This window comes from Trachypithecus francoisi, unplaced genomic scaffold (genome assembly GCF_009764315.1).
Source record: "Trachypithecus francoisi isolate TF-2019V2 unplaced genomic scaffold, Tfra_2.0 Lachesis_group2, whole genome shotgun sequence".
NCBI classification, from domain to species: domain Eukaryota; kingdom Metazoa; phylum Chordata; class Mammalia; order Primates; family Cercopithecidae; genus Trachypithecus; species Trachypithecus francoisi.
This window is the reverse complement of record NW_022681465.1, coordinates 160,306,045-160,327,325: the sequence shown is the minus strand read 5'-3', so window position 1 is coordinate 160,327,325 and position 21,281 is coordinate 160,306,045. Positions and strand designations below refer to the sequence as shown.

At 53.2% G+C, this 21,281-nt stretch overlaps 1 protein-coding gene and 1 long non-coding RNA gene across 10 annotated transcripts in view; one reads left to right on the top strand and one right to left on the bottom strand.

The window, feature by feature from the left end:
* ACSL6 (acyl-CoA synthetase long chain family member 6) overlaps nt 1-19,237 on the bottom strand; it is a 62,085-nt gene extending 42,848 nt beyond the window's left edge. For 3 of the 9 annotated variants that reach the window (XM_033181313.1, XM_033181316.1, XM_033181315.1), the window contains exons 1-2: nt 19,072-19,232; nt 1,242-1,462 (exon numbers count right to left, since the gene is read on the bottom strand). In XM_033181313.1, coding sequence (XP_033037204.1) covers nt 1,242-1,462; nt 19,072-19,120 — 270 coding nt within the window. In that variant the 5' untranslated portion in view covers nt 19,121-19,232. Of the gene's footprint in view, nt 1-1,241; nt 1,463-1,614; nt 1,882-6,706; nt 6,864-6,935; nt 7,237-19,071 lie in introns of those variants that run through there. The other 6 variants (XM_033181321.1, XM_033181322.1, XM_033181320.1 and 3 more) reach the window with 6 other exon arrangements.
* LOC117065904 lies at nt 11,122-14,579 on the top strand. The gene is made up of 2 exons (XR_004430086.1): nt 11,122-11,341; nt 13,874-14,579. It is a non-coding gene; the product is annotated as an uncharacterized LOC117065904 (long non-coding RNA).
* Nucleotides 19,238-21,281: the final 2,044 nt, after the last annotated feature.

Below are 21,281 nucleotides of genomic sequence, written 5' to 3'. Positions count from 1 at the left end.
CAGTTCACAGAGCTCTGTCCTTGCTGACCTCTCCAGATGTGATACAATCACAAGCTTAACCAAAAACAGCTGTCCTTAGTGACTTCTCTGGGTCATCACACCCAATCTTTACCACACCTTAGAAAGCAGGTGCTCTTTTTATTACACCCTTTACAACTGAGGGCCCTGAGTCTCAGAGAGTTAAGAAACTGCCCAGGGCCATACAACTCAGAGGCATAGGCAGGCTTCAAACCCAGGACTGCCAGTCACCAAAAGCCATTCTCCACAGCACTCGGCCGGCCCATCTCCAGCCCCTCTACCCAGCATCCCACACAAAGGCCCCATGTGCTTCAGCACACACCTGCACCTTCGCACATACCATTCTTCTGCTGGAAAAATGCCCTGAAGATCCCAGCCCCTACCTCAACCTGCACTCTCCCCTACAAGGCAAAATATGCTTATGATAGCCAAGGTGCATTGTCAAGAGCAAAAGGCAAGGTGCACAACAGAGTATGTGGTGGATATGAGTAAAAACATGGTGAGTGTCTCTACACATCTGCTCATGGCCAGGACACAGCATTAGCAGGTTGCCTCAGGGAAAGAGAACTGGGAGAGCAGGAAAGAAGACAGAAGCTTTTCAGTACATTCCATCTGTTTCTTTTGGACTATGTGAATACATTACCTATTCCAAATGAACAGAATTAAAGAGGAGCAAATTTTTAAAAGGCAAAAATAAATTCCATAAACTTAATAATGAAGCACACCTCACCAGTCCTTCCAGGCTTAGCCTAGAACACCCTTGTCCACTGGCCCCTGTATCGTCTTCCCCTTGGCGGCACCATGTGTGAGTCCACGTGCTCAGGGAGAGCAGGGCCAGGCGTAGGCTGAATCCTGGGTCCCAGTACCAGACCAGGAGAGTCTGGGAGGGAATCTACCAGGCAGCTCCTCATGAACCTGCTTAGGCTTCCTACTGCAATACCAATGAGCCAAGGCCCTCCTACCCGAGAAGCAGGCAAACCAGAGGCCCAGTGGAAGGCCCAGGTCAGGCTCTGCCCAGAGGCAGTTGCTGGGAGAGGCAGAAGGAGTGCTTGGTAGGAGACCCTGCCCAAGGCTGCTGCAGAGCTAGGTGACTGACTGCCAGGAGAGACAGAGCTTCTCTGGGCCATGTGAGGTCAAATAAGCCACAAGTCTGGTTTCAACTTCCAAGATGCCTGTCTTCTGCCCCCTACTTTCCGCAGTGGAACGTCTCCTACCCTGCTCACCTCTACTTCTTCTGACTGCATCAGGAGGTTGCATGGCGGCTGCAAGGCCTTTGGCCGGTGAGTGAACCAGTAGGCGAGGATGGCAGCCAGGGCACCCATACTCACGAGGGTGGTGGCCGAGAGGCTGCGGAAAAACTGGCCTAAGTCGCCTAGCTCAGGCAGTCGCAGTATCCTCAGGATCTCCTGTGTCTGCATCTTCTCCAGAAGTGAGAGGACAAACTCTGTTGAAAACAAGAGTCAGATGAGGCAACAGACCTGACGGGCAGGTTAGGGAGGGGTCCTGGGTCACAGGACCTGATATCTGGTCTGATACACCACAGGGCAGGCCCTGGGGGAGTTCGGATGTACAGAGTGCACCCCAGAAGCTGGCTACCTAGAAGGGCTTTTCCCAGGAAGAGGCCAGAACCTTCTGCCGTCACACATCCTGCCCAGTTTTCCTGAGAACCACATGCTCAGGCCCTGGGCCATGGCTGACAGCTGCTTCCATATTTTCCAAGACCACTGCTCTGGCAGCTCTGGGAATGATGCCTCCCGGGCCTCAGGGCCTGGGTGCTCTGTTCTCCTGTGTGACTGCTGTCATAGCGTTTTACTTATCTTTGCTCCTGGGGTGTGGAGAAGAGGGAAGGGCAGTAGAAGTGTTCAGCACGGTGCCCAGGGGTGAGGGAATGCAGGCTCCTCCCACTCTACTTCTAATCTCCCAACTCCAGGCCATGACCCTGAGCGAGACTGAGACTGAAGTGGGGCAGGGCAGACTGCAGATCAGCCCTGACAAATACTCCAGCCCTCATGATGTGAAAGTGAAGACCTATCTGACTGTATGAGCACTATGGCTCTGCACTGTCCCTGACCGAGTACCAAGAGGACAGCTGCCAGGCACGGTGGCTCAAGCCTGTAATCCCAGCACTTTGGGAGGCCGAGACAGGCAGATCACAAGGTCAGGAGATCGAGACCAACCTGGCTAACACGGTGAAACCCCGTCTCTACTAAAAAATACAAAAAATTAGCCGGGCGAGGTGGCGGGCGCCTGTAGTCCCAGCTACTTGGGAGGCTGAGGCAGGAGAATGGCATGAACCCAGGAGGCAGAGGTTGCAGTGAGCTGAGATCGCGCCACTGTACTCCAGCCTGGGCGACAGAGCGAGACTCCGTCTCCAAAAATAAATAAATAAATAAATAAATAAATAAAATAAAAATAAAAAAAGAGGACAGCTGGCCCCACCATAACTGGGCCCTGTGCTGTCCTCCCTGATCCCATCAGCAAGTGTTCAGAAGCAAGGCAGGTGGCAGAGGAGAGAAGGTGTTAAACTGGTAGGAAGAGAAACCACCGCTCAGAGCGAAATGGCTCAGCGGAGTGCTGTGTGCGCTCCCTGGGGGACCAACATCTCCTGCCATGTCACAGATGGCGGCCAGGGAGTCACCCTCACCCACTACAGCCCAAGCGGGTACAGTGGGCCCATCAGGGAGACATGGGAGATGCCCTAGGGTACACAGAAGGAAGGTCTCTGTGAGAAGCACTGGCAAATGGTTGAAAGAGAAGCAGGCCCCAGTGGCCTCCTGCATCTTCCTCTCAGCCACAAAGTGAGGCAGTATTGGCAGAGCAAATACACAGCCAGCTTGGCTCAGGGTTCTGCACCTTGCTTGGAACTGAGGAAACTATCAAGGGTGGGCAAGGTGATGGGTAATGGCATCCCCAATGGGACCCCCTCATGTCACTGCCTAGTAGGACCTGAGGCTAGAGGCACCTACAGGTCTGCCAGCCCAGAGATGGCAGGATGGGCTTGAGGCTGCCCTGCACCATCCACAGGCACCCTCCTCACAGGCCCTTGGCCTTTGGAAGCATGGCTGTGCTTCCAAGAAGGGAAACAAGGAGAATGCAATAGCGGCTACTCTGCCGCCGTGGGATATGAGTCAAACAATTGCTTGACCCCTGAGAGAGGGGAGATCTGCTAAACTCCCAATAAATGGCATTTGTGCTAAACCATAACATCAAAACACCAGAGATGAAGTCAGTGATGTGCAAAGTCATCGCAGAGACAGTCAAAAAACTCTTCAGTTATAATTCCTTCTCCTTCTCTTATGAGCAATGCAAAGCTGAGCCTATCCTTCCTCTCTGAACTTCCACTTCCCCAACTTTAAAATGAGGGCAGTACAATTTAGACATATAAAGCCTCTTGCACTGCATCTGGCATGTTCGGAGGACTAAAGAGATGACTAAAGAATATACTCATCAAATCAAGAGGACTGCTCAGCCCAGGACACATGAAAAGAGGTCAGGAGCAGGACTGGTTCAAGCACTGGGCAGAGGTGATTTGGCCTGGACACTGTCGCCCCACGGAAGGAGTTTATGCTCTGCAGACGGCACAGCAGGCTGAGTCCTGGGAACACTTATCAGCCACGCATAGGCTCTGGGTGAGCCTCCAGCCAAGTGTGGTATTTTCACTGCGCTCCTGAGCTGGAAATCCAGTTTTAATAGGAGCTTCCTTGAGCTGGGTCAGTTATGAGACCATCCTGGAGGAACAACCCACTCCTAGCATATCCATCCAATTCAGCTTCTGCATAATAAAGCAGAGGACAAGCTACGGACCACAGTGGATTCACCAGGGAAAATCACTCTGGAGAAGACTCTGGGTAGGTGACCTGCTGGCCTTCTTGGGACATTTACTTCCCTAAGCTGCAGATGGGAAGATAAAATCACAGTCAGGCCTATCAGATAAATGACTCACTACTTAGTAGAAAATCCAGACATGCTCGCCAGCTCTTAGGGTGGGTTCTGAGCTGATGGACATTTTTCTTAAAGGAGATGAACTGACTCAATGATCTGAGAAGCCAAGAACCAAAAAACTCATGCCTAGCACGAGGGCTCAGCTGTATATCCCAAAAGTTTTAAAGGGAACTCTGGAAGGATACCTCATTACCACCAGTCCCTGGTCCTTGGCAGTTGCTCACGGACTCTAAGCTTTGTGTATTGTGGTATTTGGTGCAATGCTAGAGTTTTTACAGAGCACAGCCCAGATTAGCCAAGTCATCCATCTGTCCTTCTACCCATCTAGCAGACCCTCACACGGTCCCTGTTGTCATCTAGCTCAGAGTTGGGCCTGCCCTCGGTCCCATGGGGAGGACACATGAGGAAATGGGCAGTGCTTATGATCAGACATGGGGAGCCAGAAAAGCTGCCTGACTCAGATACGAGGGAGTCAGGGCAGGCTTCTGGCAGGAAGTGATATTGATCCTGAGAATGAAAGATAAAGACGAAAGGGTGGCCTGGCAGAGGAAAGTAAATATACAAAGGCTGGAGTTGAAAGAACACATGGGACACTTAGGGAACAGAATATTCTGTGCAGAAAATAAAGCACTGAGCCCACAAAATCTCATGCAAAGATCAGTGCTACAAGTCTGCGGGGCTGGCCTCTTGGATATGCTGAGCTTTCAGCAGTCACCATATTACCATGGTCCTCAGTGGGAGGAAGAAGGGGACTTGGCCTAAAATTCCTGAATTCCTGATGCCTGGGCAGCCCTTTCGTACACACTGTACTGTTTGACCCTCACGACAGCTGCAGGTACTCCCTCTAAGGTGGGAGCACAGAGACTCCACTGGAGAAGCCACCTTGTTCAGCAAGCGAGGCACACAGTAAAGAAGTAGTAGAGCATGGACTCAAGCCCAAGACTGCAGTCTCAATGCCAGCCCCTCATGTGGTATGGCCACCCCAGCCCCTGCCAACACTGGGCCCACTCTCACAATCCATCCTTTCCTTTGCTTTGGCACTGAGCCCACACACAACCAGCTCCAGCTGCTTGGAAGAACCCAGGCCCAGGTTCAGGGGCTGGGGGAAGTGCAAGGCCACCAGAGCCTGTGTGAGGGGACAAGCCAGTCAGGCCAGTCATTTGCTATTTTTCGCCAAGCCCACATGGGTGGGCTTCTTCCTGGTCTCACATCAAGAACTCACCAACTTCTCCTGGCTGAGTCCTTCTCCTCCTACCTGGGGTGATGGAAGGCAGTGCACAAAGGGTTTGGCTGCCCACTCCTCCTTACAACTTCTACTTAGATGTTCACCCCAAAGGAGGTATTTGCAGCAGTGGCAGCTCCTCTGGCCTTGAGGCTGGGCCGGCACCCCTCCTTGGCTGGGCAGCAACCACAGGATCTCATTCTTTCAGGCTTACCAATCCTCTCAGTCAGTGAGAACTGCCTGCATTTACACTGAGGTTCCCTTCAGACCCGTGAGCCACTGCAAGGCAGAGTTGTGAGTCCAAGTCGCCTGAGGACATGGGCCTCACAGTCAGCCCAAGCCACCAAGCCTTTGGCATGGCGAGGGCAGACCCTCAGACTTGGAGTCTGGTCTCATCTCATTATTTCACAGGGCCTTGGCCTCCTCTGACCTCCACACCTCTCTTTTGACCTGGGGTAGGGATTGGTAGTCTCTAGGGTCCCAGTTGTGCTGCCTCCTTCCATACCCCAAGAGACTCTCTTGGCTACAGCAGAGATGTGTATTGTGTGTGTGTCGGGGGCAAGGGCAGTGCGGACAGTACTCAAGGGAATCAGTGGTGCTGGTGTTGCCAGGTGAGTGGCTGTGTTTGTAAATATTCACCTGGCAGGAGAACCCAGGCATGAACAAGCCACTTGACATGAACTAGCCGCCTCCTCCTCTCTTCCTGGAATATCCGACATCTTTTTCTTGAGCACAGACCAGTTCAGAATACCAAGTAGTATCTAAGGCTGAGGAAACTGGAACTTCCTCCCACCTCAGCATGCCCTCTGCTGATTTAGGGCAATCCAGCACGGGAGAGACCAGGAAGAAAGGGGCCCCGGGGGGAAATATGTTGGTTGCAAGAAGCAAAGCCCCAGAGCACAGTCACTGTGGAAATGGCCCTGGGGACCCTGGCATGGCTCCAAGAACCCTCTGCTGGTCCAGCCTCCTAACCTCAATACTCTAGGCTTCACTGTCTAGCTGGATACCCAACCGCTCCTCTCTACCCCAGTAGCCCCTGGCCTGACAGCCACCACCAAGCAAAGCCCAGTCTCCCATATCACCCTCTCCATAGGTCTTCTTGCTCTAACAGGTGCTTGCGCTGTTACCAAAGTTATTTCCTGATATGTAGGTAGGATCATGTCATGCCACTGCTCAAAAATCTTATCTGGCTTCCTATTGCCTTAGGACCAGAGTCCAAACTAATGATCACACTGAGGCTCTCCATGATCCTCAGATTCTTCCCTCCCCTTAGAATCACTCCAGCTTCCTCTGTATCAGCCTCTCTAATAGGGCTTCATAGTATGGAGTTCTGGGCCTCTGAAAACCTCTGAGGTCTTCAAAAAGGGTGGAGAAGCTCAAGCCCAGCCACCAAATCATTTAAGAATCTCTTCAACTCCAAGTGAAGAACTCTAAAAGAAAACTACAACCTCTCCCAGGGCCCAGGGACCCTAGCAAACAAGCTTGGGAGAGGGCCCAAAGGGGGTATTCCGGTGCTGAACTGACCTGGGTCCAAATCTTGACTCAGTCTCTTGATAGCTGTGTGGCCTTGGGCAGGTCACTTTGCCCCTCTGGGCCTCATCTCAAACAAGCTCGTGGACCCAGAGTACAGTGCCAGGAATGTAGTAAGGGAGACACTTAGTAGATAGTAAGTAGCTGAAGCAGTTACTCCATCTCTTTGCAAGCCAAAGGGGCTCAAAGACAACTTGCACAAGTAGATGCATTCACACCCTACCTTTCCAGCAGGCTCCTGGCACTGGGGAGACGGCTGAGCTCGTCCCACTAGAACCAGCCTCCCTTTATAGGGCCTGTGGGGCCCAGGGAAAGAAGTTACCACATCTTGATCAAAGCACAAAGTGGTGAAGGCCCTGCCCCGAGTCTGCCCTCCTGGGGACAGCCGATGGCAACAGCCGCCTGCTCTGAGAAGCCGGGTGGTGGTAGAGGCGCTAGTAGTGGTGGCGCAGGCTCCCTGGTGGCTGTGGGAGCAGGTCTGGCAGAGACCAGGGCACAGAGCAGTTCTGTAAGGAGTTGCTGGCCCCTCAAGGCCCCTGCCAGCTCCACCTCCATCTGCATGCAGGGCGGTGCTGGCTCAGATCAGCTCAGAGCCAAGCAACCCAGCCTTAACCCTCACCCTGCCAGTGTGCCAGAGCCTCAGCTTGCACCCCCCTGTTTTTCCCCTCACCTTACCCTGTTTGCAGTTCTGAAAGGGAGTTTGCCAAGCGGGTTTCTTAAAAACAAAGGCTCCTTACACATCCATTTGAGACAACGATTAGGGCCAGGCCTTTGCGATGGTCTTGGGACTGCAGTGAGCATAAGTTTATGTGTGTAGGGGGTGGTGGGGGGGTGACAGGAAGTAGTGGGGAGTAGGGGGTGGGGATGCCAGCTCTCTGGCACCGAGGGCGACTGCACCATCCACCCGGGATATTCTGCCTCCAGCCGCTCCCAGGGGCTGCCTCTGCTCCCCACCCCCACAAGGTCACAGTCACAGCCAACCTACTTGGGAAGAGGAAAGAAACAACACAGTTTCAGAGAAAACATCTGCTTAGGGATGCTCTGGGGAGTGAGGATACTCTGGACCAAGGATCAGAGCCAGCAGGTGGAAGATAGTGGCTGATCTCCACCACAAGACCTCAGGGCAGCACACTAGCCCTGCTGCGAGGCCTGCACTAAGAGATATTGTTGCCTGGCTTGCACAGGAATGGTCACCCTGGAGCCAGAACTCACACCCTTGCCTATTAGGACCAAAGCTGAGCTCTGAAGTCCTGCAGCACCTCTGCCAGACTGAGAGACTGAGGTCCCAGGGACTCCCGGGGGTCTCACTACTGCGAGATCTGTGAGGCTTACGGGTGTGGGTGGCTACTTCCATAGCATTTTCACTACTACTTCCACGGCTAACATGCGGCTGAGCACACAAATATGATTACTGCGTATTTTGAATTGGACATTCATTCTGATCATAAGACAGACAGCTAGACTCATGGTGGCACCTGCTAATAACTAAAAGACAAGTCCAGGCCACAGGACCCAGCTTACCACTGCCCCCAGGTCCTACTCACATCAGGTGCTTCTGGGCAATTAAGAGTCTGCCTGCACTGGGCCACTGTCCACCCAAATTTAACCCTGCTCCCTTGCTGCAAGAATGTCCCAGGACAGGACCCAGTGCTCTGAGCTACCTCTTGAAAGCTGTTTGCCTAATTGCCTGGCAACTTGGGAGCCCACAGGCTTGCAACACCTTTCCTGGAGCTGATAACGGCTTCCACTACTCACCCTACCATCTGGGTGAGCCATGAGGAGAGCTTCCTGCCTCAGCGACCCTCATCTGGAACTTGGCCCTAGCTTCCCCCAACCCACCCCGATTAAAATGAACAAATATCTGAGGACCCCCGCTCAGCCCACAAAGTCATTTCCCCTTTCTTCTAGGCAGGACCGTTACTTTTCTCCAGATATCTTCAGAGATATTTTTAATATGAAAGCTTCCTTTAATGCTTCTCAAGGCAGTCTCTGGGGCAGGAAATCCAGTGGTCGGTGGGAAATCCCACAGAGTGCCAGAGGCATAGAGCTGAGGGAGTAGTTTTGCCCTTGGCAGTGTGCAGCCCAGTTGCCAGGTTAAGAAATGAAATGCACAGCCTTCACTGTTACACATGTGCAACCCTGACCTGCAGAGGTGCAAACACAGTAACCCATACTTGCCTAACACCTACCCTCTCCACACAGGGATTCAAGCTTGTCTCTGCTGTGAGAGAGGGGCTTGCTCTCCATTTTCCTCTTGGGTTTTAATTAGATTCGCAGAACCACATAAGACCAGGGCAGAAATAGAGCAAAGAGCCTCCCTGACTTGGGAATTGCCAAGTGAGACCCACTGTGCATCCCTCATGAGACAGAGGTCCAGGATACGATATGGGATTGCCAGGTTACGTGGTGTATCACCTGCCAAGCCTCCCCAAGGAGCCTGATCATAGCTCTGATGGTTCAATTAAGCCCCTTGAATGTAGAAAGGCCCAACTAAGGCTGGCTGTGACTGAGCATTTTACAGAGCCACCTGTTGCAACTAGCCCAAGCTCACTGTGAACATGCCTCCCTTTAGCGGCCTCCACCGCCTGCTGGCCTCCCCATCTTCATGACAGTACCTCTCAAAAATCTCACTTACCCTAAGCCCTGCTCAGGGAATCTGGGTCCACATTCCTGATGCTAACACCAGGAAGCCAGGCACAAACAATGCTTTCAGGAACTTTAAAATACGAATAGCCTTGAGAACAGAGGAGCAAACAGATACACAGTGTCCTTCACACGCTCTGAGATAAAGGTTGTCCTCACTATGAATCAGGCAGGACAAAGTTCTCAGGGCAAAGAGGGACAGCAGGAGCTAAAACAACAGCAGTGGTCCCTTTGGAAATATTTACAGGGTATGACAACCAGGACTGATGGTGTGGACGAGTTCAGTTCCTTCCACGCCAAGTCCTGGGACAGCAGGCAGGACCCTATGAATACTGACCAAGGCCACCATCACCTCACAGGCAGAGGAACACTCCCTGGCCAAGTCCTTCTGTGCAGGAAGCCAAGTCCTGTGGCTGTAACATGATCCTTTGCCTTCCCGGCCATGTCCACGTTAGGACTGCTGGTGTCCTGGCCTCAGGAGCAATGATCCATTTCTGTCACTGGCTCAAACTTAGGACACACTGCAAACTAAGCCTGAACCAGTAAAGGGCATATGGGCTGCTCATGGCGAGGCCATGCACTCAGAGCTCAACTGCAGCTGGCTGGGGTACAAGCAGGATGGGATGCAACCTCCTCCAGCTAGAGGGAAGCTCCTTGAAGTAGGAAGGGTCCTGCCAAGATATGGTTGGGGGTCACTGAGGTGGGGGGAGAAAAAGAGGGATTTGCTTGCCTGCTTGTTCACTTAGGAGCCCTGTTGGTCTCCTGTGGACATGTGCTAGGGGATAAATGCACAAAAGATAGAACCTGAGACATCCTTAGCCAGAGAGAGAGAGCAAGGAGAGGATCCGAGCTGGGTGGGAAAGGGAGGAGAACGAGGCTATAGCAGAGTGACAGAAGTGTGTTGGTAAGTCACAGGAAGAGCCTGTAAGATGTTGGGGCCCCTGGCAGGAGCCCTCACACAGTGGCGGGAAGGAGGCAGAGGCCTGGCTGCATTGAGGACGGGGCCAAGAAGCTGAGGCTGGCAGGATGGCACTTAGCTGTGGGGAGAAAGGAAAAAGATGGTGATGGGTACTGTATATCTGCCTCATGCCTTCAGAGTCACAGCCCATAAGCTAATGGCACTCAGCCCTGGGGGTTTGGTATGCAAAAGTGCCCCAGGCACACTTGGCAAAGGGATTGCTGCTGCAGCCGGGATCTGGCATGGTTCCTTCACCTACCATTAAAGAGTCACTGAATGTTTTTGTAGACTAGAAAGTGAGCAAGCCAAAAAGAGTTTTGCCTTTGGTTAAGGGTGCATTTTCTGGCAAATTTGGTAAATAGCTGAATATTCTGGCATCCCCATAGTCTGACAAAATTCCTCTTCTGAATGCCACAAGAAGAAACAAATCTGAATTTTCTCCAGTTTAGCAAAAGACTGTGCTGGTCAACAGGAATCTGCCACCTCCTGAATCTCCGCTCTGGAGGTCAGGCGGCACAGCAGCTGCAGCCTTAAACTGCCCTCCCTCCGGCAGCAAGCAGTCAAGTTCTGCTGTTGGCCTGTGAGAGCCTACAGTGTCCACAGAGTTAACACTAGACTGGAGCAGCCCAGCCCTCAGTGGGCAGGGAGCACTGGGAACTCAGGCCTCCTTTTCAAGGCCAGGATGAATGGGAAAAATGCAAATGGCCACCTCCCAGGAGCGGCAGGGGAGGGCCTGCTGCTGGCAGGAGGGCATCACTCCACTTGGGTCTGTCACATGAAAGGCTTTGTATTCCTGCCGCTGGCCGGCTCCTGGCCAGGCTGGGGCTGTTCTCACCAGAAAACAAAAATGTCTTTCAGACCAAAGCAAAACGAGGCCCCAGCTGGCCCAGGCAGGTCCTCGGGTGTTGTTCACACTGACCCACTGTGAACACCCATCACTGGAGCTCTCACTTTGCACCCACTGGAAGGAACCCACCATCTTTGGAGAGGGAGCTGGGGGCCTCGGTGGCTGCTGAGGAAAGCACTATGTAAGGTCGGGGGGATGGAGGTGGGATCCAGAAAGAGGGTCAGCCCCCTCTGAGGCTCTGTTGGTTTTGTGCTTTTCAAAAATAGTAGTGGCTGAGTCTGAAGTAGCACCTGTTTTTTTTGTATAAGGAAACTTCAGCCATTCTCACAGTGTTGATGGTAAACATGGAGAAAGAAATGGGAAGAAAAAAGTGCTGGTACATGAGAAGACCCTGCAGTGCACAGAGTGGACTTTTAAGAATGGAGATCACGTGTGTCCTCTGCCTGGTACCCACGGTCCTGCTGCCGCAAGTGCCCTCAAGCTGGGGGTGGGGATGAGGGCGGCCCAGAGCCCCGTGTGTGGGATCAATAGCTTCCGAGGCTCGGGCTCCTTCTTCAACCAAGGCTCCAAGCCAAGGTCAGGCTTCAATCTTTTCCTTTTTTTGGCTGACTTTCAGCAGACAAAACACTGCTTCTCTGACACCCCATGGTCACCAGGAGTTGCCCATTAACCACAGCACAGACCTTGTGCCCTGTGGAGCATGGATGCCACTCGGACTCCCACTATCAGGAGAAATAGCACACAGCAAGATCTCAAGCACATATGTGGCCATTGAGCCTGAGAGGACATCTAGAACAAAACCACTTTGGAATTGATTTTGAATTCCAATAGGTGGGTTGGTGGATGCTCCATAGATCTCCTGAAATCCAAGGGAGATATGTCTTGTCAGCCTCTGGGGCCAAAGGCAACTACTATTCCTTTGGGCCACACAGTATCTTCATGTAGCCAAGGTGCCAGGCATGTCTCTGTGAGAGGTCATGGAACTGTCCAGGGATCAGAAGCGGGAGGCAGAGGAGACAGGACACTTCAGAGTGATCTGGAAAAGTTGGCCCCACAGGTCATAGCCTTCCATATCTGGTCTGCAGCAAGAAGATCAGGGACACATGCACCCAAATCCCCTACCAGCCTACTGGATGGGGGAAGGCCCACCCTCCATTTTTCTCTAAACCCTCCCTGTCACCACAGACAGACTTAGGCTTAGGGGAGTTGGCCTGTAGAATATGCATGAGTTGGCTGGGCATGGTGGCTCATACTTGTAATCCCAGCACTTTGGGAGGCTGGGATTTTGAGGTGGGTGGATCACTTAGATCACCTGAGGTCAGGAGTTTGACAACAGCCTGGCCAATGTGGTGAAACCCCGTCTCTACTAAAAATACAAAAAAATTAACCGGGCGTGGTGGCAGGTACCTGTAATCCCACTTACATGGGAGGCTGAGGCAGGAGAATCACTTGTACCCAGGAGGCAGACGTTGCAGTGAGCCGCGATCACGCCATTGCACTCCAGCCTGGGCAACAACAACAAAACTCTGTCTCAAAAAAAAAGTTTATATATATATATATATATATGCATGAGTTGAAGGTGTCCCCAGAGAATTACATCCAGCCCATCTGCTGGAAAGCACAGTCACCATGAACACTAAAGTTCTCCAGCCACTAAGTCAGGTCCTAGGGTCTAGGTGGCTTCATGCAGCATCAGCTCTAGTGGCAGGGCAGAGTGGCCAGAGCTTTTGTCCCTTCCAAAGCAAAGGGGTCACTGCAGGCCTGGATGGGTCTCCACTGAGTCCACTTTCTCCATACTGACAGTTGCCTTCCTCTCACTGGCCAAAAGGCCTTACCATCCAGCCTCCAGTCAACCTCCCTGTCCAATCTCACTGGCCAGCTCACATCCCACCTTGCTGCTCTCTGTCCCAGCTCTGACTGTCCTTGCTGTACAGCCTCCCGCTGCCCTTTCTATCCAATATCTGGTTGACCTCAGTGTCTCTCCCAGTGACGTTTCTGCCTATTTATCAAGCAGGATCCGCAGTCAGTGTCTAGAATGGTCTGCCACAAAGCTAAGGCTGACACAGGGGTGCGTGGGCAGGAGGAGTCCCACAGGGGAGTCTCAGCCCCTACAATAGTCCATGAGTTGGAGGGAAAAGCAGGGCTTTGTAGCAGGACTGAGTCTTGATCAGTCACTTGGAATCCACATCCTGCACTGCTAGGCCAGGCTATGCTGAGAGTGAGGTGGGGTCCCAGGCACTGGTCAATAGGGTCTGTCTCAGAGCTGCCCAGTCAACCTGGGCCTGTCTACTCACTCATTTATCCAATAGCTATCAATTACTAAGTCTCTTCCTGGCCCTAATAGGTGCCAGCCCACATTTGCTTATAGCAGGGGCTGAATACTAAGATGCTGATTGTTCCCTCACTGGTCTGGCTTCCTGCTCTAAATTCCCAGGAGACAGTGATCTCAGAACACAGGCTTAAATGGGCAGATGGCAAATCAGAAGCCATTCCCAACTCCCCCGGACAACCCCTACTAAATACCTGGATTAGGTGTGGGGAGAGGAAGCGTGTCTCTGGGAAGAGCTGGCAAATAGGGTCAGGTGGGACTTCTTGGGATTTGAAATCCTTCCAGCTCTGAGAGTATTGGTTGGGTCTCAGAATAGATAGCTCGGCTTGGCTTGGAATTTCTGTTCCAAACCACTTCCCATCTTCCCATTTCTGCCTGTCCCAGGCCCCAAGATTCACATGAATTAGGAGCTACACAAAGGAAGTAGGCCTGGGAATAACCACGCCTACCATGGATCTCCTGGGGCAGCCGAGCAAATGATGAGGAACCCCCCCTGGGCATCCTGAAGGACAACCCCAAGGGCTCAAAGCAGCATCTCATCCACAGCACTCCCCTAACCCCACCAATCCGGGGACCCAGTGGATGGTTAGTGGGAACTCTGGCGAGGCCAATGCAAGGAATGGGGCCATCACACCAGACCATCCAGTGAGGTGAGGACCTTGACTGGGAATTCCTCTCATCTAGGCTTGGCAGAGTGGCTCGAGATCCCCATCTATCAGCAGACTGGAACCTTGGAGCTCTAAGGAAGCAATAGCCCTCAGAGAAGACTCTCTTCCACAAAACCGGTCACCCAGAAGCTGTGGGTTCACAGTTCATTCATTCATTCATTCATTCAGTAAACACTGCTGCAGCACCTCCTTCCGTTCCAGGCTGCGCTGATTCTCAGCACTCAGGGTTCTCCAGTGAAGGGTAACCTGGCCCTGACTGCAAGGAGTTTACACCTGCTTTTCCCTACTGCTTCTAATATATTAGCGTCATCCCCCAGCTGGGCACAAAGCCTGGCATCCTAGCAGGAGCACACTCAAAATCTGTGGTTTACTGATTGACTTGTGGTAATGAAACAGCTTATAAAACACATTATTAAAATAAATTACTCTCAGGGAATTCTTTATATCATTCGTTTATGCAATAAACACTTATGTACCCTGTGTGCCCAACTCTGGGTTGGGGACATAGACATGAGACACCTGGCCCTGCCCTCAAGGAGACCATGGGACTTGTGGAGGAGGCTTGTGGAGCACAGGAATAGTGTCACCTTGGTCATCCACATGCCCAGTTCTACCCATACCTCCTTGACGCAGCCACTGCACAGAATACAGCCAACGCTGCTTGGCCTGTTATCCTAGGCCTGCAGAGTCCAGCTCTGGCAACCTCACTGGCCGAGCAGAATTTGTCCTTCAACTTCATTCAGATTCATTCAGATTCCTATTGCCAATCTTCCCTTACACAGGTCCCTTAGCCTGGAATGCCTTTTCTTTCCCTACTCCCTTTCTGATGTCAGAATCCTGGGCCCTCTTTAAGGAAAGCCTAACACAAGTTATTATAATTTTAGCTAACATGGCTGGCTGATCATGCCTGGTGGTCCCTTCCTGGACTGAAAGTCTGAGAATGTGGCCTGACTCACAGCTCTTATAAGTTGCTTCACCATTGAACCTCTCTGAGTCTCAGGGCCTCGCCTAGGTCATGGGGAAAACAGCCCACAGTGTTGTGGGAGGATGGAAGGAAAGCTTGGAGAATCATAGACAGGGTGCTTGACACATGGTAGGTGCTCAGTGAAACAGGAGCCAAGTCAGCCTGTTTGCAGCAGTTAATCCCATAAAAACACCCCTCCACACACACCTAGTACTTAATGAGTATTTGAGTGCTTACTATGTGCCCAGTGCTAGCTGGATACACAGTGTAGCTTCTGTTATACAAAACCCTGTAACTTTTGCCCAGTTTTACAAACAAGCCAGAGCCTCATGATCACTCACTCCATGTATGGGACAGTCCTGAGTCCCATCTGAGGCTGTAGCCGAGCCACATTCAGCCTTCTGAAGGTCAATCTGTGAATCTTTATAATCACAAGGGGCAGAACACCAGCTAGAGAGCATAATGACTGGGTTCTGCTGCCCCCTGGTGTCAGTATGCTCCTACCACACAGGCTGGAGAGCTGTGAGAAGGTGCTGAGGGCAAAATCCTGCTCCACGCTGGTGCACCCTGTACAAATTCAGGCTTCGTTTGTGAGGCATGTCCCCAGCTGGCCACAGAGCCACCTGTTCTGCCTGGAGCTCCACCATCTGTCCCAATTCATAACTGCCATCTCCAAACCCCTGGGGTGGCCCTAGACCTCAAGTCAGTTCTCTACCCTAATGGGAGCCCAGAAAGGGGTAAGGGAAGGATCTCATGGGCCTGAACTAAGCCAAAGTGTGCAAGTCTATGCTTGCCCTAGGCATCTATAACCAGGAGCATGCCAAACCATTCTTTAGACCGGCAACCTTGTCTCACCCCACCAGGGCCAGCCCCACTTCTCCTAAGGCAAAGACCAGGGGTAGGGGCTTATCTCTTCTCCTTACTGGAGCCCAGCCTCAACTCAAGCCATCCTTGGGCCACATCTATTCTTATCCGTAACATCATAATGACCTCCTACTACCCTCCTGGATTCCACTCTCTTCCTCTTGACTCAGCAGCTAAATGGAGGGCTCTTCTGTCACCCAAATAAAACCTTCTCCAGAATCCTCTCCCACAACCCACATTGCTCAGACACAAGACCCTGAAGACTCATCCCTCATTGCAGTTTTTCCACAAACTCTGCTGGTTTGGCTTCCTCCACTAGGAACCTGGCCTCCCTATCTCTAACAAATTCCCCTGAATACTGCAGAAGCCCACTCAGAGGTCACTGATGGTTGGGTATATGATGGAACAGATTGGATCCTGCAGCATGGGACTGCCTTAGCCTAGAGGAAGGTGTGCCCTTTTATAAAGTTATCCACCAAGAGTGGGACTTCTTTCTACTTTGCACGAAGGTGCTGTATAGGCAGGCAGAGGCTCCAATCCACTGCTCCCATTGTCCTCTAGGTGTTTATGGCACTGAGGGCATGCTTCCCCAAACCAGACCTAGCATCTGACTCATACTGGACCTATTTTACTTGTCTCCTTGTTTAGTATTCAGCACACAGGTGAGATCTGGACTGGCTCAGGACTCCGCTGGCCTCTCTAGCAGGCAGCAGGACAGACACAGCCCAGAACAGATGGCTATCTCCCCCAGACAATCAGCTCCTCCTCCTGGTACATGCCACACCCCCATCCCCAACTTTATGTCATCTCTCCCTGAGGGCCCTTGAGGGAAGCCCTTGCCTGGCCCTACCTCGTCTCCCTAGGGCCAGGTTAGGTGGCAGAAAGCACATAACTCTACTAAAGAGAGACATTGCCTCCTGTTACTGGCTGAGTGGAAGGGATGTGGCAGCTGCCATGGGACCGTGGGACCCTGGAGATGACAAGGCAGAGCATGTTCTCAGGTGTGCTCACAGAACTACAGCTCTTAACTCAGGAGTCTCTTCTGCCCCCAGAGAAAGGCTGGGGGCCAGGTGAAGTCTCAAGGAGGATGGACACATAACTTAAAATGCCCCAGCGTTTGTCTGGGGTATTTTATCCAATGAGCACCATAGACCAGCCTCAGCCTCTTGCTTTTTGCACTGAGAAGCTTGGCCTCTGTGGAAGCAGCCACTACCTGCCCCAAGAATCACTCCTGCTTGACGGTTCTGAGGCCTGTATAGTCTCTCAGCAAGGCAGCCCCCAGTTTCCTATTAGAGGAGGCAGCTGACCACTTTAGGAAATGCTCCACAAGGAAACAGGACTCCACTTTGAGTCAGTGCCAGCTAACCCTGCCCACAGACAAGGACCCCACACAGTGAGGGACTTTTTCTCACAGGCTGCTGATGACCCCGGTCACAAGTGGTCCTGCAGCTCCTAGACACCTCCCTGCAGCCACAGAAGACCAAGTCTTCAGAGAGCTGACCTTGGTCCCATGGCTGAGTGGGGGCTTCCTGACAGTAAGGCAAAGGGGTCCTGGCAGTGGGGAGAGGTTCTGAGACCATCTATCACGCAGGCATTAAATGGTGGCTGTCATAACCACCATCACCATTATTTTAATTATCCTTGCCCTTTACCTCCAACCCCAGCTCTAGCCCTGTCCTTGCCTGCTGGATGTGCCTCAGGACCAGAGTGCCCCTGCACAGCCGGTCACAGACACTGGCAGACAGAAGGAGCTTAGGGAGCTGAGGGGATTAGGGAGGCTTCACTCACTCCCTCAGCTCAGAGGAAGTGTCCCTGTGGCCTAACTCAAGGCAATGGTAGGGGTGGAGGAAGTGATTACCTGGCCCACCAACCCTCCAGGTTCAGGCCTGAGCCAGCCAAGCACTTAGCATTGGTTGGTCAATTAAAATCTCGAATGGAATCCCAGTCTGCCAGATATCCATGTGACATTAGGCAAGTCAATTGACCTCTGAACTCAGTAAAAAAAGGGAAGGTGCCACCGACCTCCTAGGATTTTCCGTGAATATTAAATAACACGTACAAAGTCTCAGGTAAGGATTTCAAAAGGGTCAACTTCCTCCCCTTACTTGGCTCATAAAGAGCTTTATTACCACTTCTGATGGTGCTGTTTGAATGTGAGATCATAATAAACACTAACATTCATAGAGCATTTGCTGTGGCCTAGGACAGGTTTAAGGCCAATTTAAGGATCAAGCACTGCACATAAATTATCAGGCTGAATCTGCACATGGAGGTGGGGGTGGAGGTGGAGATCCTTTAGTGGTATTATATTCTGGAGGACCCCAGGCTCAGAGAAGGGAAGTAGCCGTGCGGGTAGTAGAACTGGCAGATAAAAGGGCCTGTGGTGAGATTCCAGGTGTGGGTGTATGGGGCTTTGGGGGAGGTAAGTGCGGAGGCGGGATCCAGCAGGGCTCCTCTTAGCCCCCTAAGCAGTGCAGTGATGAGGCTGACTCCTGTGAGGTGGAGGGGAGGGGTCTGGAAACAGTGGAGACACAGCAGCCCTGGGCAGAGCAGAGGAGTCAGGTGAATCCTACTTTACAGAAATCTTGTACTCTGGCTGAAGGACGGGCAGGGAGGGGTCGTGAGGAAGCCCCTCGCTGGGATCAGGAAGCCCAGGTCAGTCCGGGTTACACAGCTGACCTGCTGTGGGACCTCGGGGACCAATACCCTCGGTTCCTGGTCCCAGGAGATGGACAAGGACGCAATGTCTGTCCCTGGCCTTGCCTCAGGGCCTAATCTGATCCGCGGATGGTCCTTGCCATCAGGGAAGGGGGACACAAGAACTTGGCGGGGGTTTGTAGTGGGTCGCAGTGAGCAAGCCCCCTATCTCCCTCCGCAGACCCAGGCGCTCCCCAAATCCGATCCGGAGCCCGCGAGAACTGGGGGTGGAGGGTGTATCTAGGCGGCCCTGGGGACGTTGACGGGACAGCTCAGCAGCCGGGGATGGGGACTTGGCGGCCGCGGAGATGTAACACCCCCACCTCAGGCGAAGACCTCATAGCCTGCGGGAGATGGGAGTCCGGGACGCGGACAGGACGGGCACTTACCTACGAACAGCCAGAGGGAGCCCCCCGACACGAGGAAGAAGGTCAGCATGGCGGTCAGCGGGGCCCGGCCCGGCCTCCCCGGCCCGCAGCCCCGCAGCCCCGCAGCCCAGCAGCCCCAGCAGTAGCCGCGCCGCCGCCGCCGCTGCCGGGTATTTTTAGCCCCCGCCCTCCGGCTCCGCAGCTCCCGCCTCCCCGCGCCGCTGCGGAGACGGCTGAAGGGGGAGGGCGCTGCGCACGCTCGCACCCGAGCCTTACTCCCTGCCCAGCAACCGGGCCGGGTCTGGGGCTTGCCAGGCGCTGACCGCGGTGTCGGAACCGCCGAGCTCCCGGGCGGGGGAGGGGCCCGGCCGCAGAGCGAACCAGCCCTCTCCGGCCCCGCTCCCCAACGTCAGTACCTGGCGTTCTGGGGAAACCGGCTGGAAGGTGGAGCACGGGCGACGAGCGCTAGAGCGTGACATTGAGCCCACCCCGCCGCCACCCACCCCATCAACGAGCGACCCTGCCCCCGCGCGACTCGCAGCCTAGGTTTTATGGCTGGGCAGGCTCGAATGGCAGCTGGGTCGCGGTTACCTGTCCTAGGAGGTGCACACTCCTGTGGGCCGGTGCCCGTTGACACCAACGCCCCCTAGAACCCGAGTTTGCAGACATGGGGAGCCTCCGGGTGCAACCTCTGCAAACCAGTGAGGAGAGGGAGTGGCAAGGGTTCATCTAGGCTCTGACAAATCGGGCAGCTAGACCAGATAGTGCCCAGATCATCTGGGGACGCACGAGTTCAGGTCTGAGGCTACACAAGGTCACAGGAGACTCAGTGTGGTCACAGGCTGCCATATGTGTTCACCAGTAGTAACATGGTCACAGGCAGTCACATGGAATCACAGGTGTCTCGTAAGGAAACAGACAATCATGGTCTTCATACACAACTGTATGTGGCACACGAGGTCTCAAGAAGCCCCTCATAGTCACAATGAATGGCCATATAGCCACACACAGCCACAGATGGCCACACTGCTGGGCTGAGGGCTTGGACACCTGTTTCAGTGTCTGCGATTGAAAGGAGGAAGCCCAGTTGCACATTTTCTGAAATAATAAGGGTAGACATCCTGGTGGGCACCCCATGAACATCTACACCTCCATGCAAGATCACCTCCTCCCAATGCCCTTGCTTGTTTTCCTCAAGCATGCAGAGCCCACCAGGACTCCAGCACCGAGGACAGCGCTCAGGCAGCCCGGCCTTCTCTATATGCAGCCCTCCCAGGCCAGGAACTGGCTAAGCCACAGCCCAGGAAGAAGAGGATAGAAAACCAGAGAGCAGAAGTCAGGAAGCAGAGAGTGGAAGAGCACGAGATCTCTTCAGGCCCACTAGAGACCATCAGCCATGAGTGCATGTGTGCTCACAGCTCAACAGCTGGGTGTGAGTGTGTGGGGGCCTGTATCTGTAGTACAAGTACATGGCATGTATGTGCCCAGGCCTGTATGTACCTTGTAGTGGTGCAAGTGTGCAGATGTGTGCCTCTGAGTCACTTCCAATCTTTACAATAGGATCTTACACCTTCTCCATCATAGGATCTGGACTCCTGGGAGAGCTGCTCCAGCTTGAACTCAGCCATAGCCTGGCAGGGACTTTGCTGGGATCTCAAGCTTGGCAGGGCTCCTCCAAGAGGGTGTGACAGAGGCTGTGTGGCAGGACTCCTCCAAGCAAGTAACATGGCTTTCAGAATCCCCCCACCCCTGCACTCCCACTGGCAGCAGAGTAACTGGAGATCTGCTGGTACGGAGGAGGAGACCCAGGGGAACCAGAAGGCTGGGCAGAAAGAACATATCTCCCCAGACCAAATTGGCCTAGGGAGGTGGTCAGGTAATTTCCCCATAGGCCAGGGGGCCAACAGAGCATTTCTTCACAGAGAAGGGGGCCAGGAGCCAGGCTGCAAGCCTCAGGCCTCTGCGGCACTCAGCTGCAGGAGCACTCCAGGCACTATGCGGCTCTGGCAGCCTCCTCTTCAGAGTGATGTCATGGGACACATTTAGCTTGGCCTCCAGCAGGATGTCGCATCCTGTTACTCTCCCTACAGATGTCTCTGCTACTTGTGAATATTTTAATTCAAAAACCAGTACTGGAGCTGTGACTGATTCTAGCTTAGCCAAGTATTTTTCTGTTTTCCTCTGAGCATGGCTTGGTTTCCCCTGAGGGATGGGGACAGAAAGGCCCTAGC